This window comes from Euprymna scolopes, chromosome 7 (genome assembly GCF_053919585.1).
Source record: "Euprymna scolopes isolate OS-2025 chromosome 7, ASM5391958v1, whole genome shotgun sequence".
NCBI classification, from domain to species: Eukaryota; Metazoa; Mollusca; class Cephalopoda; order Sepiida; family Sepiolidae; genus Euprymna; species Euprymna scolopes.
The window spans coordinates 49,271,011-49,286,441 of record NC_136488.1 but is presented as its reverse complement, the minus strand read 5'-3'; the positions used below and the strand labels follow the sequence as shown (position 1 = coordinate 49,286,441).

The following is a 15,431-nucleotide window of genomic DNA, read 5'->3' as shown; positions in this document are numbered from 1 at the left end:
GTTGGAACAGATATATCGAGAGCATTGCCAAGGTATGCAGAAGTTCAAGTGTAATAGAAACAGACATCTTGCTGCTCACGCTCCCTACATATTATCTATGATAGTAGCCACCCCCCCCATCAAACTGGCACTTTAAAGGTGACATTTTAATAATAATAATAATAAAAAATAATCTCTCTATATATACATATATACATATAGATGTATACATACGTGTATATACACATATATACATACATATATGTGTACATATATGCATAGATACACACGCACACATACATACATATATATATATATATAATTATAGTTGTTCATTGTTCGAAGTCGTACTTTTATTGTCCGCACTTTCACTACTGAAAACCTATTTCTGTGTCATCACAAAATGTACCAGTAGATTTATCCCGTTTTCTTTTATTTTTCTGTTCTCTTGTGTCTCATTGTCACTGATTTAAGTTGTCCTAATGTTGACGCTTTTGTTTCTCGCGCTGTCGTCGCTGTTGTCTCTTTCAAATGAGTCATCAATTTCCCGCCTTTTTGTTCTACCCCCTCCCTGCAATAATTTTGCTGCTTCTTTGCCTGCTTAGTTTAGTGTGTTAATTCGCCTTCTATCAGTGTCTGTTCATTTGTTCATTACCGACTAACCTGCACATCAGTGAAGTAATTTGCTTTGTCATTTTATATTTATAACAATGGTCGATATGCAAGTGTTTCTCCGCAAGTCTTTCGTCTTCGATTTTTTAGTCTTAAAGAAACGTCAATATATGCGCGCATTTTGAGTGTTCCGTCGTCTCTGGAAATGATGCTGTATTCTATTGTTCGCTGTGTGTATTTAATTAATCACATTCAATATATTGCTTGTGATAAGTACCGCGATTCGTCATTAAATATCCTCACAAAGGTGTTGATATGCCGTAAAATAGACTAAACTAAATACTAAAACAAAATAGAGTGCGCATACATGTGTCTAATTACGTACTTATCGTTGTGAACAGTATCTATCTATCTATCTATCTATCTATCTATCTATCTATATATATATATATATATATATATATATATATATATATATATATATATATACATAGTAAATTATAAAATGTATAACTTTATATGTATAAATGTATAACTATAAGTTTAATCGCCGTGAAGGAAAACCATCAATAAATTAACGAATGGTAGAGTTTCAGGTTTAATTCAATAAATCTAATTATTTATATGTTTTTTTTTTTTTTAAATATATGCAATAATTGGACATGCAATAAGTCTGGATTTATAACACGGTGGAAATGATTTTGAAATAAAGTTTTCATGTCCTCTAAATAAATTAGCATAATTTCTTCTTTTTTTTTTAGCGAGTTTGTCTTTACTATAGCATTGACTTATTATTTATGTGAGATGGGATTGTAAACTGCGAAATGGTCTATTTAAGTGGAGAAAAATTATCGGTTACAATATGCCTGGAAATGTAAAGAATATTTTTTTTTTAATAAGAAAAAAAATAACGTTAATAAGATATCAGTGACCCCCCCTTCCTTGTACACTGCCATTTCCTTTCCGGACACCTGTTCCGAACCTATGCTCTTGATCCATCATTTCATCAAAATACGAAGATGAGGGGCTCCTATGTCTTACACAACAATTTATCAGTCTGTACAATTGTCTATAAACTGATATCATCAAAAATTAGATAAGCTGTTTTAAATTTCCTCTCTTAACAAAATTGCCAACCGAAATACAAACGGATTTTCCTTTACGATAGAGGATAGAACTGAAGCAGTATACTTAATATGTACAATACGTGCGTACTAAACTAAACCACCTTTGCTACCTATATATAATCGCCTATACTGAATCCTCATCAGCTCACAACTCTGTATCCTCAGACTCTTAATTTCTCAAATCTTATATCACCAAGACATCCTTCTGAATAGATACAAGAATTCTCCTGAGCAGTTCAACATCCAGTGATCATATATCTAATCCTCATGAAATTTCTTATATCACTCTGAATATTACCTTAAATTTTCATTCTATCCCTAAGCTAAGTAGAAACCTCATAATACTCTATTCAACTACTTTTAAAATTAGATAAACCCAGTTGCAATATTAGAAGTGCTTCGTCCCTGACCTAGACTACGGACTTGTACAATAAACCATGAAACTATTGTACCTAAAATTCCTCTGAAAACTGCAAATTACTGCTGGTTGTATACTAAGTACCTCCTATAGATACTTTACCTCCAAGATGACTGCCTTGTCTGTTTTGCATGACAAACCTTTTTATTTTTTACTTAAATTCTCTTTCGCCTGACCACTAACAAATCAAACTGCTCTATTTCCTAAGTTGCCACTAAACCTAATCCGTTTCACGTAACTTAGAGGGTTCCTTGCTCTCCACCCTTGACCTTAACAGACTCGTAAATCGATACCCATTAACACCTAAATTTTCCTAGGCATGCTCCTGATTATAACTCCTAACCCATAATCAAGCTTCTAAGTAAATACTTACTAACCATAGTTCTATACATAGACTTAAAGTAATCTATAATGAACAGCAACCATTAATATCTCTTTGTTAAGAGATAGTATTGCAATAATTATTACACAAACTAAACCGGTACTCATTGAAATAAAAACTTCCGGATATTAAGAGAAAGGCGAAGTCATTCTCCTTCGTTGTAGTCTAAAGACAACTTACTCAAATTGTCTAAAATTCCATGCATTCGTATACAATACTACTTATTCATCCATCTATATTTAACTATACTTACAGAATATGCAATAACCTATATCTATCAGGTATAACTGTACTCCATATCAAATGTTCTCTTGTATCTATACTGAGCATATCTTATTTTTCAGTTTTACTAAATATTTGGTTTGGGCACCAAATCAGAATTTCTAATAGCAAGTAAATCATACTCTAACACTTTATCCTAATCCTAAACCTACTAAACCATATCTAACCATACATTCCTAAACTTACAAAACCATATCTAACCATACATTCCTAAACTTACAAAACTATATCTAACCATACATTAACTCGTCTCTCTCAATCCAATACTGTAGCAAATTTAGCTGCTTCCACTGCATGCATTTTTACCTATACCCTCTCCCAGTAAAAATGAAAATGGAAAGCATAGTAATGTCCTTTTTTAATCACGTTTGAGGAGTGAACATTTTCTGTAGAAGTTAACATAAATGCCCGATTTTTTCAGGCGATATTAACCTAAATAACCAATAAATATTAACTACCCTTACGGGGTCGCAGAAAAACCTGGATTAGGACCCAGACGCGTGGCGAACCCCCTCGGAACTGATGGACCCGTAGGTCTTCCCAGGTCATCCGTCTAGGAGAAGGAAAACTCTGAAACTAAACCTAGGGGAGGGAGGCCTCTTCAGTCCTGGACGACAACCTTCCGAGAGCTGGTGACTCAAACAAATCACCGGTTGGCAAACCTAAACTGCTTAAGGAGGAGATAGGATCTGTCTATCGCCCGGCTTTCATACCCCTTCTTTGCCTATTGGCCAGGCGTAGAGGTACTATCACAGGGACTCGTCTGAATCACCCAGTGGTTGACCTTGTTTCCTGACTAGGGCAATGAACGCCGCTTCTCCCACTCCCGCCACATCCCATCCCCTAAACTGGACACAGTGGGGTGCTTCAGTGCCATATATGTCGGTGCAGTTGGACTGGGCTGGCTTTGCCTAATGGATTGAGGGTACCGGATTGACAGTTTCTTGGCTGCTGTTTCCGACTGATAGTATAGGAGCCCTAACTCTTTGGTAACGCTTAGAGCGGCTGCTCCATCAACAGTTGTAAAATATCGGGATGTTTGTAGTGCCATGTCGCGCATGGAAAGGGACCCTGCACTCATCCCCGGTGGGCTTTCCTGAGGCCACAATCCTGTGGGTGAGGACAGCTGATGGTCTACTTGTATTGCATGTCTGGTATTCTGCACAACTACTTGTCCAGCACCCCCTCACTCACTCACCCTAACTGAAACTTTTAAATAAAATAAAATGAAAGCAAAAGTTACGTTTAAACCAGGACCAAACTCAAAGAAAACCAACCTGCCTCCTCCCTTGACGCTTGCATTTACTAATATCTGCGGGCTTAGAACTAACTTAGATGATGTTGAGACATTTCTCCTTGTAAACACCCCGGATATCTTAGCATTAAGTGAAACTAACCTTCACTCCTCCATTCCCTCTAACCACTTTAACATGCCTGGTTATCTCCCACTCTACTGTAAGGACTCGGACAGACATATGCATGGACTTGGAGTCTATATTCGTAACACCCTCCCTCTGACTAGAGAAATAAAACTAGAATCAGAGGACCAGGCCTTTATTTGCTTCAGACTAAATATGCAGCACAATATTAGCTACTTTCTCTACCGCTCTCCCTCAAACCAAGACTGTACCCTAATAAAAAAAGTCTCAGGCAGCATAGATATAGCACTCTCCCTCAATACTAGCGCACAAATACATGTATTTGGTGACTTCAATGTCCACCACAGTAACTGGCTAGGATTCTCTAATCACACAGACGTAGCTGGTAGCGCAACACATAGCTTCTCTATATCCCATTCCCTATCTCAGTTGGTTACATTTCCGACACGTTTCCCAGACCAGCAAGATCAACATGCCTCACTTCTAGATCTCTTTCTGACAACGGTTCCCAATGACTGTACAACAAATGCCCACAGCCCACTCGGGAATGCTGATCACGCTGTGATAATGGTAGAAATCAGCCTAAATTCTCGCCCTAAAACTGAAGACTCACTACTCTAAGAAAGCAACTCTGGCATGGATGTGCGTCAGAACAAAAAATGCGTCATTGAATTCCTGGCAAAAGTGAATTGAGAATGTAGAAAAATACGTTCTAGTGCACAAAAAGTCGCTCATTTTAATGGTACCACTCCCATCTTCGTAACTCTTTTTGAGTTAAAAATAGGAGGGTCTCATTTTGGATCGACTCTCGTATATATATATATATATATATATATATATATATATATATATATATATATATATATATATACTTATTGCCATAATTATTTTTAATACCTACAGATACTAGTGTTTCATCCTTCTGGGAATCATCTCTAACTCACTTAGCAAGTAACAAACCACACGGCCAACGTAAATTGCGAGAAATACAGTTGAAATTAACGTTTATATAAATGTTTTCTAGACGGTTACAGTGATGATTATAATGTCATGATCTTCGCATGCGAACTTAATAGACCGACTTTAATTAGAGTGCTCAACAATAATAACTGAGTTCTTAAAGGCGCTATATAACACACTCGCGCACACACACAAACACACATACATATAAGTGTGTGTGTCTGCGCGTATATATATATACATATATATATATATATATATATATATATATAGAGAGAGAGAGAGAGAGAGAGAGAGAGAAAGAAAGAAAGACAGCGGGATATAGAAACAGTCGCATCTTTGTCATCAATCTCTCACGGGGGGCGATTGAATGTTCAGGCATACGTTTCAGAGAGAGAGAGAGAGAGAGAGAGAGAGAGAGAGAGAGAGAGAGACAGAGAGAGAACAGAGAAAGAGATGATCGCATCTCCTTTATATATATGTGTGTGTATATATATATATATATATATATATATATATATATATATTAGTAGGCCGACGTAAAATATTTTGGTTAATGCAGATTTTGTATTTATTTTTATATAATATTGGACCCAATATACAGCAATGATTTAAAAAGTAAAAAAAAAAAATGATTGAGAATTGAAACCCAAGCATTTAGCTCATGATTCACTTTTTCCTTTGATGTTAATGCCTGAGCTATGTTTGCTGCAAAGCTAAAAAATAAAACATGAACCAATAGCTATTACGTTACGCATACATATTCGTAATGCCCTCGTTCGACCTTTACCTGGCAAATTCCATTTTTTTTTTAATTTTCACACTTTTGCATCGATATTTTCCGGCTAAAACCCGGTACTGGATATGACCTAAAACTATATCCGATGGTGATGCCCCAGATTGCGGGCCTTGGGGAGTGTGGAGCCACCCTTTAATTGCCATTGCTCCCAGGTCCACTCTGACCCGGAGTGGTAGTAACTGTTAGGGTCCCAACTATGGATTAAATAGAATCCGACTTAAAAAACAAATATACTCCATTAAAAATCGTTCCTCAAAATAACTAGATTCGGCATTAAAAGGTTGATATGCCGTAATGAAAACAACCAACCAACCGGCTTAAACCCAAATATAAAGTTCCGCATGGGTTCGAATATATATCAAGTTTCCTGTCTGTAGACCAAAAACTGAATTTGGTAAACAAAGTTTTTTAAACAAATATACGCATACATAAATTATATATATTTATGTATGGGTTTTGTTTACTATAACCTTTTTACGCACATATGACGCAAGTATAAATCATGTATAATATCTGCATGAATATAGTTACACGTAATAGTTAACTAAAGATGATCATCCCATAAGAAAACCGAAAAAAACTAATAGAGAATTAATTAAAATAAATGTTTAAAAGAATATGCAAAGTGGCTAAATCTTTCTCAGATGAATGCAATTTCACGATCTATATATAACAAAGTTGTATTTTCTTTTTAAATAAATAGATAGAAGAAAGGGGTTTTAATATGAATATTAAAACACAAAAACCCAAATTTATAGGAGTACATCTATAATATAAAGCCGAACGTCTGTGTGTGTGTGTCTGGTCACGAATAGGCTCATATATGGTTGACTATTATAAGAAAACTGATCACATATAATGATAGAAGAGGTATCGAGACACAGGAATGGGTATGTTTGATCTGGCATAATGATGATTCATTAAAATTGTGGGGTCTGCGTACGCGCTTGGTCCACAAAGTTAGGAAATTAAAAAAAAAAAACGTTTGCAAGTGTTTTTGATATAGATGTACATAATAATACTTTGATAAGTATGTTTTAACTTAAATAGGGATAGTATAATAAAATTGTGGGGTCTGCGTTCGCGTCTGGCCTCCATAGAATGGAAATAGACAAAAACTTTCATAAAGACTTTTCATATCTATCTGCGTAAGTATACTTTGATAATTATGTTTCAGTTTGAAGAAATATGGTATAATAAAATTATGGGTTGTTCGTTCGCGCCTGACTTCCATAGAATGGAAATATGCCACAAAGTTTAACAAGGTTTTTAATATAGATCCACAGAATATTGTGATAAGTGTTTCAGTGTGAAAAGGTATGGTATAATAAATTATGGGGGTTATCTATTTTATTTTTACTTTCATCATATTTTGCTTTAGTTTTGATACCCCCAAATTCGAAGCTATCTCTTTACAACCCTTCCTTTTCATAACCTATCATACTTCATAAATCAGAGTCCATTTTCTGTAGGTTTTTTTTAACCCAGTCAACGACGGGTACCTTTGCTAGTATATATATATATATATATATATATATATATATATATATATATATATATATATATATATATATATACTTCATGCATGGGCGAATTATGGCTTTGTGAATGTGTGTTGGATACTTTCTGATGTTAGTAATTTTTAACACGGTAGAGGGAACCTATTTTTTGCTGCAACCTTGGCAATGTCTTCAATATATTTTTTCCAATTCATGTCGCCTGTGGATATTAAACCGAGAAGTCTGAAGAATGAACCGTCAGGTAGGTTGTTATTTGTCATGTCAATCGGTGGTTGAGAAGTTCTGTGTAGTTGCTAAAGGAAAGAAGTTTAGTCTTAGTAGCATTAAATGTTACCATCCATTTACACCCCATTTCACTTCAGACTGAATGTCATTTTGTAAGGTTTCTGCTATTATCTTCAATATGTGTAATTCGTTTTTCTCTCTCTCTCTCATATATATATATATATATATATATATATATATATATATATATATATATATATATATATATATATATATATATATATATATATATTGTTACGACCCGGAATGTCTAGGGGTAAAAGTCGTAACACAAAATATAAAAAAATTATTTAAACGAAATTAGTTTTCCCGGGTTTTTAGATACAGGAGGGATATATCTATTTTCTCGAAAGACATTCATAAACACAAGACAGGAAAAACACATCCAAATAACAATACCGAGGCCAATGGAAAAATTAACACAATTTTATTTACATATATAAAAATATATTGTAACGAAAATAAAAGAGAAGGTATAATTAGATGAACAAACAAACTTGAAATAGATTCGAGAGAGAATTTCCGCGCAAAAGAAAAAAAAAACAGTTCATATCCTGTCGTCTGCTTGTAACTCCAAAATAGAAGGACAGCCTTTTTGGGTTTTTGTTTTTGTTATTGTTTTCATATATGAGAGAGAGATATAGAGAGAAAAATAAACAATAGACTCACTCAGCGTCGGGTTTTAAATATTTCTATCGCATTCCTTTCTTTTTAAACAATTTCATTCCTTCGTCTATATTGAATACATTATCCTTCCTAATTATCGCCTTTTTTCGTTTTCTCTGTCGTCAAAATATCTCGTTCATTTCTTCGCTGTCGTTAGCATCACAAAACGTTGTCACCATCGCAAACACTGTCGCTTAACCCACCTCTTCGACTGCTACGTCGTCACTGACTCGCCACCCTGCGCCGCTCCTTTCCCTCTCTCTAATGGTATACCTTTCTCTCTCTCTTTGGCGTCTCCTTTCTCACTGTATGTACCTGCATCTCTCTCTCGCGTCACTCGCTCAATAATATGCGACGCGCCACGCGGATGCCTGCGGCTTTCCCTCTCTCTAGTTTCATATCTTCTCTCTCCCCCTCTCTCTTTCTTTACAGTTTATAGGTGTCCCCTCGCTGTATTTTCATATGTTCTCTCTCTCTCTCTCTCTCTCTCTCTTTTTCTTTTTCCGGATGTTTACAAATTCACTGAGAGCAGACGATAATATAAAACGCGATAAAAACAGAATTTTTTCTCTCGACTCTTTTTTTTTTATAATATTAAAGTAATTATTGTCTCAAATTATATATTTTTTCCACATATTTGTAACAATATATATATATATATATATATATATATATGAGAGAGAGAGTGAGAGAGATAGATAGAGAGAGAGAGAGAGAGAGAGAGAGAGAGAGAGAGAGAGAGATTGCATGTTTCTCATCGATCCTTGGAGCAACTAACTTTTATTCTTCTGTCTGTTGTGTCATGTCTTCATGACATCTATCAATTCCGCCAATCTACCAATGCTAATTACTAATGCGAAAATCACAATTTGTAGTGCTGCTGAACCTTGATCTTACACCAAACACTCAAAACATTCAGGCTAGCCTAGTCTGCCTATAAAATGACGGTTTCACGCTTACCAAAAGTATCGCGAGACAGGATCGAACGTGTAATCATGTTCGGACACACTATTAACACTGGTGCAAGTGTATTAAATGATCTTACAATCTGATTAGTTCACCATTCAAGAACCGAGAGAATAACGGTTCGATAGTTTCATCATGAGAAAATCTTTTTTTTTTAAATTTTTTTTTTTGCTTGTCAATAAACATGAGAAAACGATTTCACGTTTCTTCTTTTGATACGTTTCGTGTTATTTCATTCGCGAAATTCTGATCTTAGAATCGTTAGGGTTGTATTCTATCCACTTTCTACAACATCACTGGAAAGTAGACATTTCTATTGCTTGTTAAAATTGTTTTTTTTTTTTAACCCTAAACAAGGCATATCATCACTTAAAACGTAGAAGACCGCTATGTAAGATACTTTCTAGCAGGAAACTGTAGGGAGTTGAGTAACGAGATGTCTGTTCACATTACATTTAAAATCTTGCATGTTTGTACAGTTAGAAAAGCAGAAAACGGAGAGAATTCCAAAGTCTAGCAGTTCGAGGGAAAAACTATTAGAATATAAGTGTTTCCGATATATAGAGACCTTAACTGTGAAAAGGTAAGGACTAACCACTTGTCTGGCTAGTCTGATGAGGCACAAGTGTTATGAGTTCGTCAGAAAACATTCCATTAAAGTACTTGTAGAATAAACACAGAGATGACACCTTGAAGCAGTGGGACAGAGGTTGGAGATTAACTGATAGTGCGGCACCTATTAGATTTGAGATTCTTTTTTAGACCCTGTCTAAGAGTGACAGACTAGTGGTAGATGTATCAGCCCAGATGTGGCAAAAATATTTAATGCATGTGCGAATTATGGCTTTGTGAATGTGTGTAGGATACTTTCTGGTGTTAGTAATTTTTAACATGGTAGAGGGAGCCCATTTTCTTTGCAGCAACATTGGCAATGTCTTCAATATATTTGTTCCAATTCATGTCGCCTGAAGAATGAACCGTCAGTTAGGTTGTTATTTGTCATGGCAATCGGTGGTTGAGAAGTTCTGTGTAGTTGCTAAAGGAAAGAAGTTTATTCTTAGTAGCATTAAATGTTACCATCCATTTACACCCCATTTCACTTCAGACTGAATGTCATTTTGTAAGGTTTCTGCTATTGTCTTCAATATGTGTAATTCATTTTTCTCCAAATTATATACGAATTATCCAAAAGTATTTAATAATAATTTTAATGGCTGGCATACGAACATAAAAGTGTATTACTCTAAATGAATATCGCAACAGATAAATACAACGTGGGTAACAGGCTTGTAATTTTGGTTATGAGTAAGGTGTATCATCTGTTCTGATATACTATACTTCATATTTTATGTTCTGAATCAGCGAGAGAGAAATATTTCTACAAGGAGTCAATTAGTCTTATTCCAATCCTGAGTGTCCTTTTTTGAGGAGCAAGATTTTCCTCACATTTAAACACTGACCTTTTTGTATGTCGATAGAGACAATGTCGTTGTATGAATATCCGCCATTTTGTTGTGTGCTTTACGTATCAAAACAACTTATTTGTTAAATAAAATATCTCGGTTAAATAAATAAACATTCACTGCTAACAGATACATAGATTAATTCATATGTTCTCTTTCAAATAGCCTTATTCCAGTTGGAGTTAAATTTTATAAATGTCTCGTTGGGATGGAATATCTCTCTATATACAACACTGTACAATGTTATGTCTGTCTTTAATTCCTGCCAAAATAATTTTCAAGTCTGACTTATATCTTGTATTATTCCATTGGAATTGTGGGAAGCTAAATATGATAAAAATGTAAAAAAAAAAAAAAACCAAAAATCCGTCGAATGTTGCCTTCTATCATTTCATCCAAGTAAGCTAAATTTACACAGATTAACATTTACTTTTTTTCTTTTTCACAATTGCGTAAGAGACTTTGATAAATAAGCGATAGAAATGGATTAATATTTAATCCGGATTAATCTGGTTATTTTCTCTGTAGACGACGCAGCGAATAATTCATGAAGCCAAGGATAACGAGACAAGAAGATTTGAATTTTGACTTAAACTCGGAAGATAAACTTATAACGAAAGTCTTGTTTCAGCCACTCGGATCAGTTGAAAGTTCATGACTGACTACAGAAAATAGAGTTTTATCTATTGATTTTTATGACTTTCAATCAAATCCTTTAGAGCTTTATCGAGCGACAAAAGGGAAATATTTTCTGATCGCTTAATAAAGGAATATTTTTATTTCTCAAATATTCAACTATTTCTTTCTTTTCCCTGCTCTTAACCCTATTTCTCTATCTTATCTAACTAATATAACACAATCTTTTTCAAACTTTGGGACATGGAAATTGGGATACCCTCCTTCGTCTGTGTCACCACACCTCTTCCTCTTTTTATTTTGAATATATCTCCGCTAAAAATCAAATTGTGTGACAAGATACCAGACAGAAGTACCATTCTAGTGAGATCTTCCGTCAGCACACACCATGCTGCAACAGTATCAAATTCATTGATGGGGTCATATATGTCACATATCAGAATCAGAACTCCCAAAATAACTTCTTTACGATGAACTAGCAAAACGCAAAAGAACCGTAGAAGAATAGATAAAACATTCGTATGCATTTATATTGACGACACTACCATATATGGCAACACTTCAATGGCTGTAAATGATCAAGTTCTATGTGATTCTCTCTTCTTTGATCTTGAGCACGCGGTACAATGAAGAAAAAGGTGGCTGGTTAATTTTAATGCATCAAAAACCAACTTTTACCTTTACATCTTCAACGCTCTGGTCCCCGTCTGGCATCAATTGAAATGAAAGGCTCTCGTCTTGGGGAGGCTCCCTGTTTTGACAAGCTTCTGGATATGACCTTTACTTCTGATCTGAAATCGAACACGTACATCAAATCCGTTGCCAAGATCGCTGGGAAAATAGTGGGATCATTCTACTGCTCCATCCCACTGCTAATGCAATTCTCTATCTGTGTAAGAGCCAAGTAGGTCCTAAGACCGAGTACTATTGCCACATCTGGACAGGAGCTGCCAGAAGTCTCTTATCCTGCCTTTACAAAAATCAAAAGAGACTTCGTAGCCTAGTAGGGAATGCCCTTTACTCTTCCCTGCAACCTCTTGCAACAGAAGAGACGTTGCGAGCCTGTCTTTGCTTTATCATTATTTTCATGACAAGTGCTCGTCTAAACTTCAATCTATGGTCCCCCTTGCCAAACTTTCACGAAAAACACTCGTCTAGCTGAAACCAGTATCAATAATTTCCCCCACTCTTTATATGCATCTAAACCTAAACTTAGATTCCATGAATAAAACTTTTTTCTTAGAACTGCATGCTTGTGGAACCCTCTTCCGTTCCCTTGCTTTGAAACTGGCTACAATATGGTCGTCTTCAAATCCGAATGCAAACAGGTTCTTGATGAGCCGTCCCCTTACGTAATCCAATTTAACAAATTTTCACTACTAACGATTACTACCATATCTTTCCTTCAAGTTCAAGAACAGCTTGAAGATGTCTCTGAAATTCTTCGGTTTGTATTCCGACTCGTGAAAAAACCTAGCCCATAACAGATGTTCTTGGCGTACTGCAAAACATAAATGGGCCACGGCTATTGAATCTACATACATTAATGGACGCAAGAGAAAAGACAAAACAGTCAGCACGATTTTACAGAATTATCCTACAATTGCCCTACATGTCGGAGTTACTTTAGAGCTCGGATCATAATGATTAGTGATGAACCATGTACAGATCCACAAAACATGAACATCATCATCTTCATCATCATTTCTACTGTTGTCTGCTTCTGAGCGAGTCGGGGAAAAAGGAGTGAAGATGCAAGATCATGGCTCTATGATGGATGATCTAAACGTTTCCAAATTCACATAGAACAGTTCTTGTTACTCATGACAAATATGTCGGGGGATTGTCGTAACGAAAAGGAATTCATCGCTAACCACATTCCAGGCCATCTTTCCATTTTCTTGAACCATTTTCATAATATGACCCTGTTTTTGTTCTTTGACTTTCAAGAATATTTTTAAAGAATGGTCCTCATAAATTAAAATGAAAAATACAGTCATTATCTTTTGAGGGAACTCATTGCATTGAGTCTGTGCCACTTTTTCAATAGAATCGTGTGGCTTTCTATTGATAAGGTCACATCTTATTTTCAGTTATGCTTATTTTCATAAAATCCACTTCATCAACGTCATAATCTTGCTAAAATATCAAGACGTCAGCGGAAAGTTTACCGAGGGCAAAATGTTTAAGTATAAGTTAAAATGTTGAACCCTGTAAAATCTACATTTCTTTACTAATAAAACTCTTTGGATCATGCTTGTTTGTGTGCCCCCGTGCACACTTGTTAACGTCATCAAAGTAATGGCAACACTAAAGACTGACCTCATACATTAAAACAGAGATGTAAATAACCGAGTACAATGAATGACGTCATAAAAAGATGTTGTTACTAAATAATGATGTCATCCATTATAACAGGGATGATAACCAGAAACGATTGATAACGTCACAAAATAATGACGTCTTCCATCACATAAAAGTGATAGAAGGAAAGGGACCCTTTATCTTAACGACTGAGACGCGTTACATATTAACCCAGGTATATTATTCAAGGCAAGTTTACATGAATTGATCCAGGTACAACGTTCTATTATGGATACCTTCGAATAGAATGTGAAAAGTTTTTTTATGGAAATCGCTCCAGACAACGATGCAAAGAGCTAATATGTATATACATAACATGGTAAACAACTGGTTATCCCTTAAATAACCATTAGTGCTATAGTGAATTCGAGAGAGCAAGTTGATGCAGTGATTCGAGGTTTAAATGACTTACTGACTAAATAGTTTTCTAACGAATGATAAAAATTATAAAAATTAAATAAGTTTGTTTTGTATATTTTAAAAGGTTAAAAAACTTCCAAAACTATATATATCTATATATCTATAAAAGTGAAAGTGTCTGCCTGTCTGTGTGTATATCTGTGTGTCTGTGTGTGTACATTTCCCTACGCAATAACTCTGTCAATTTTTAGTCTACAGACTCGAAATTTGATATACAGAGTACTGAGATTTGGGAAAATCTATGTGATCGGTTTCGGCCAGAAATTTGCTGATTAAGGGATCAAAGTTCAACGATTTGATCTTTGAGAACTCTACCAAACCCCTCCGACAATTTTGGGTCTAAACACTTGAAATTTTAGATATAGGTTCCTTGGACATGGATCTAACTTAATAAATTTATTAGAGCCCAAAACAATAAATTTTAAGGGGTTATAATAGGGGTCAAAGTTTAAAAAATTGACCACTGTTTTTTTGCTCAACATACACTTCCAAATACCCGGACAACGCCGGTCATCCATGCTAGTATATCTATAAAAGTGAAAGTGTCTGTGTATCTGTCTGTCTGTGTATCTGTGTGTCTGTGTGTGTACATTTCCCTACGCAATAACTGTCAATAAGGGGTCATAATAGGGGTCAAAGTTAAAAAAATTGACCGTTTTTTTTTTTGCTCAACATACTCCTTCAAATACCCGGGCAACACCGAGCACTCATGCTAGTATATATTTTACTTCAAGGTAAACACTAGCCAACAATAACTGTTTGATAGATAGATTCCTACTCAGAAAATAGCAATTTTTGCTTCTTGGTTAGAAATTGCCAGATTCCTTGAATGACTCGTAGTGTTTTCGCGGGAATATCAAAGTAGTGATTTCGCTTCGTCAGTCGAACGACTTTTTTTAGAATAAAGCATTATACATTTTAGCGCCATTATGACATCACATAATAATTTTTTTTTTTTTATAAAATATGAAAAGTTAAAGTAAGTTTCAAAGAATTCACTTACAGGACACAGCTGGTGTGTTTTTTGCGATGAAATTTTCAGGTTCTTGAAATAAAAACGATTCACATCGCTGTTTGCTTCCTTTTCGGATGCCAAGTCTCGATCTGACTGGATCTGAAAATAAATAAAACAAATTATTTCTTTTATTTGAGATTCAATATAACAAACATTGA

The 15,431-nt window shown here is 35.2% G+C and overlaps 1 protein-coding gene across 1 annotated transcript in view; it reads right to left on the bottom strand.

Moving 5' to 3' along the window:
• Positions 1 to 15,431, bottom strand: part of LOC145279721 (uncharacterized) — a 121,684-nt gene that overhangs the window by 27,795 nt on the left and 78,458 nt on the right. Inside the window, exon 2 of the mRNA XM_080131011.1 lies at positions 15,262 to 15,372. Within this exon, the coding sequence (XP_079987137.1) occupies positions 15,262 to 15,372 (111 nt within the window). The remainder of the gene's footprint in view (positions 1 to 15,261; positions 15,373 to 15,431) is intronic.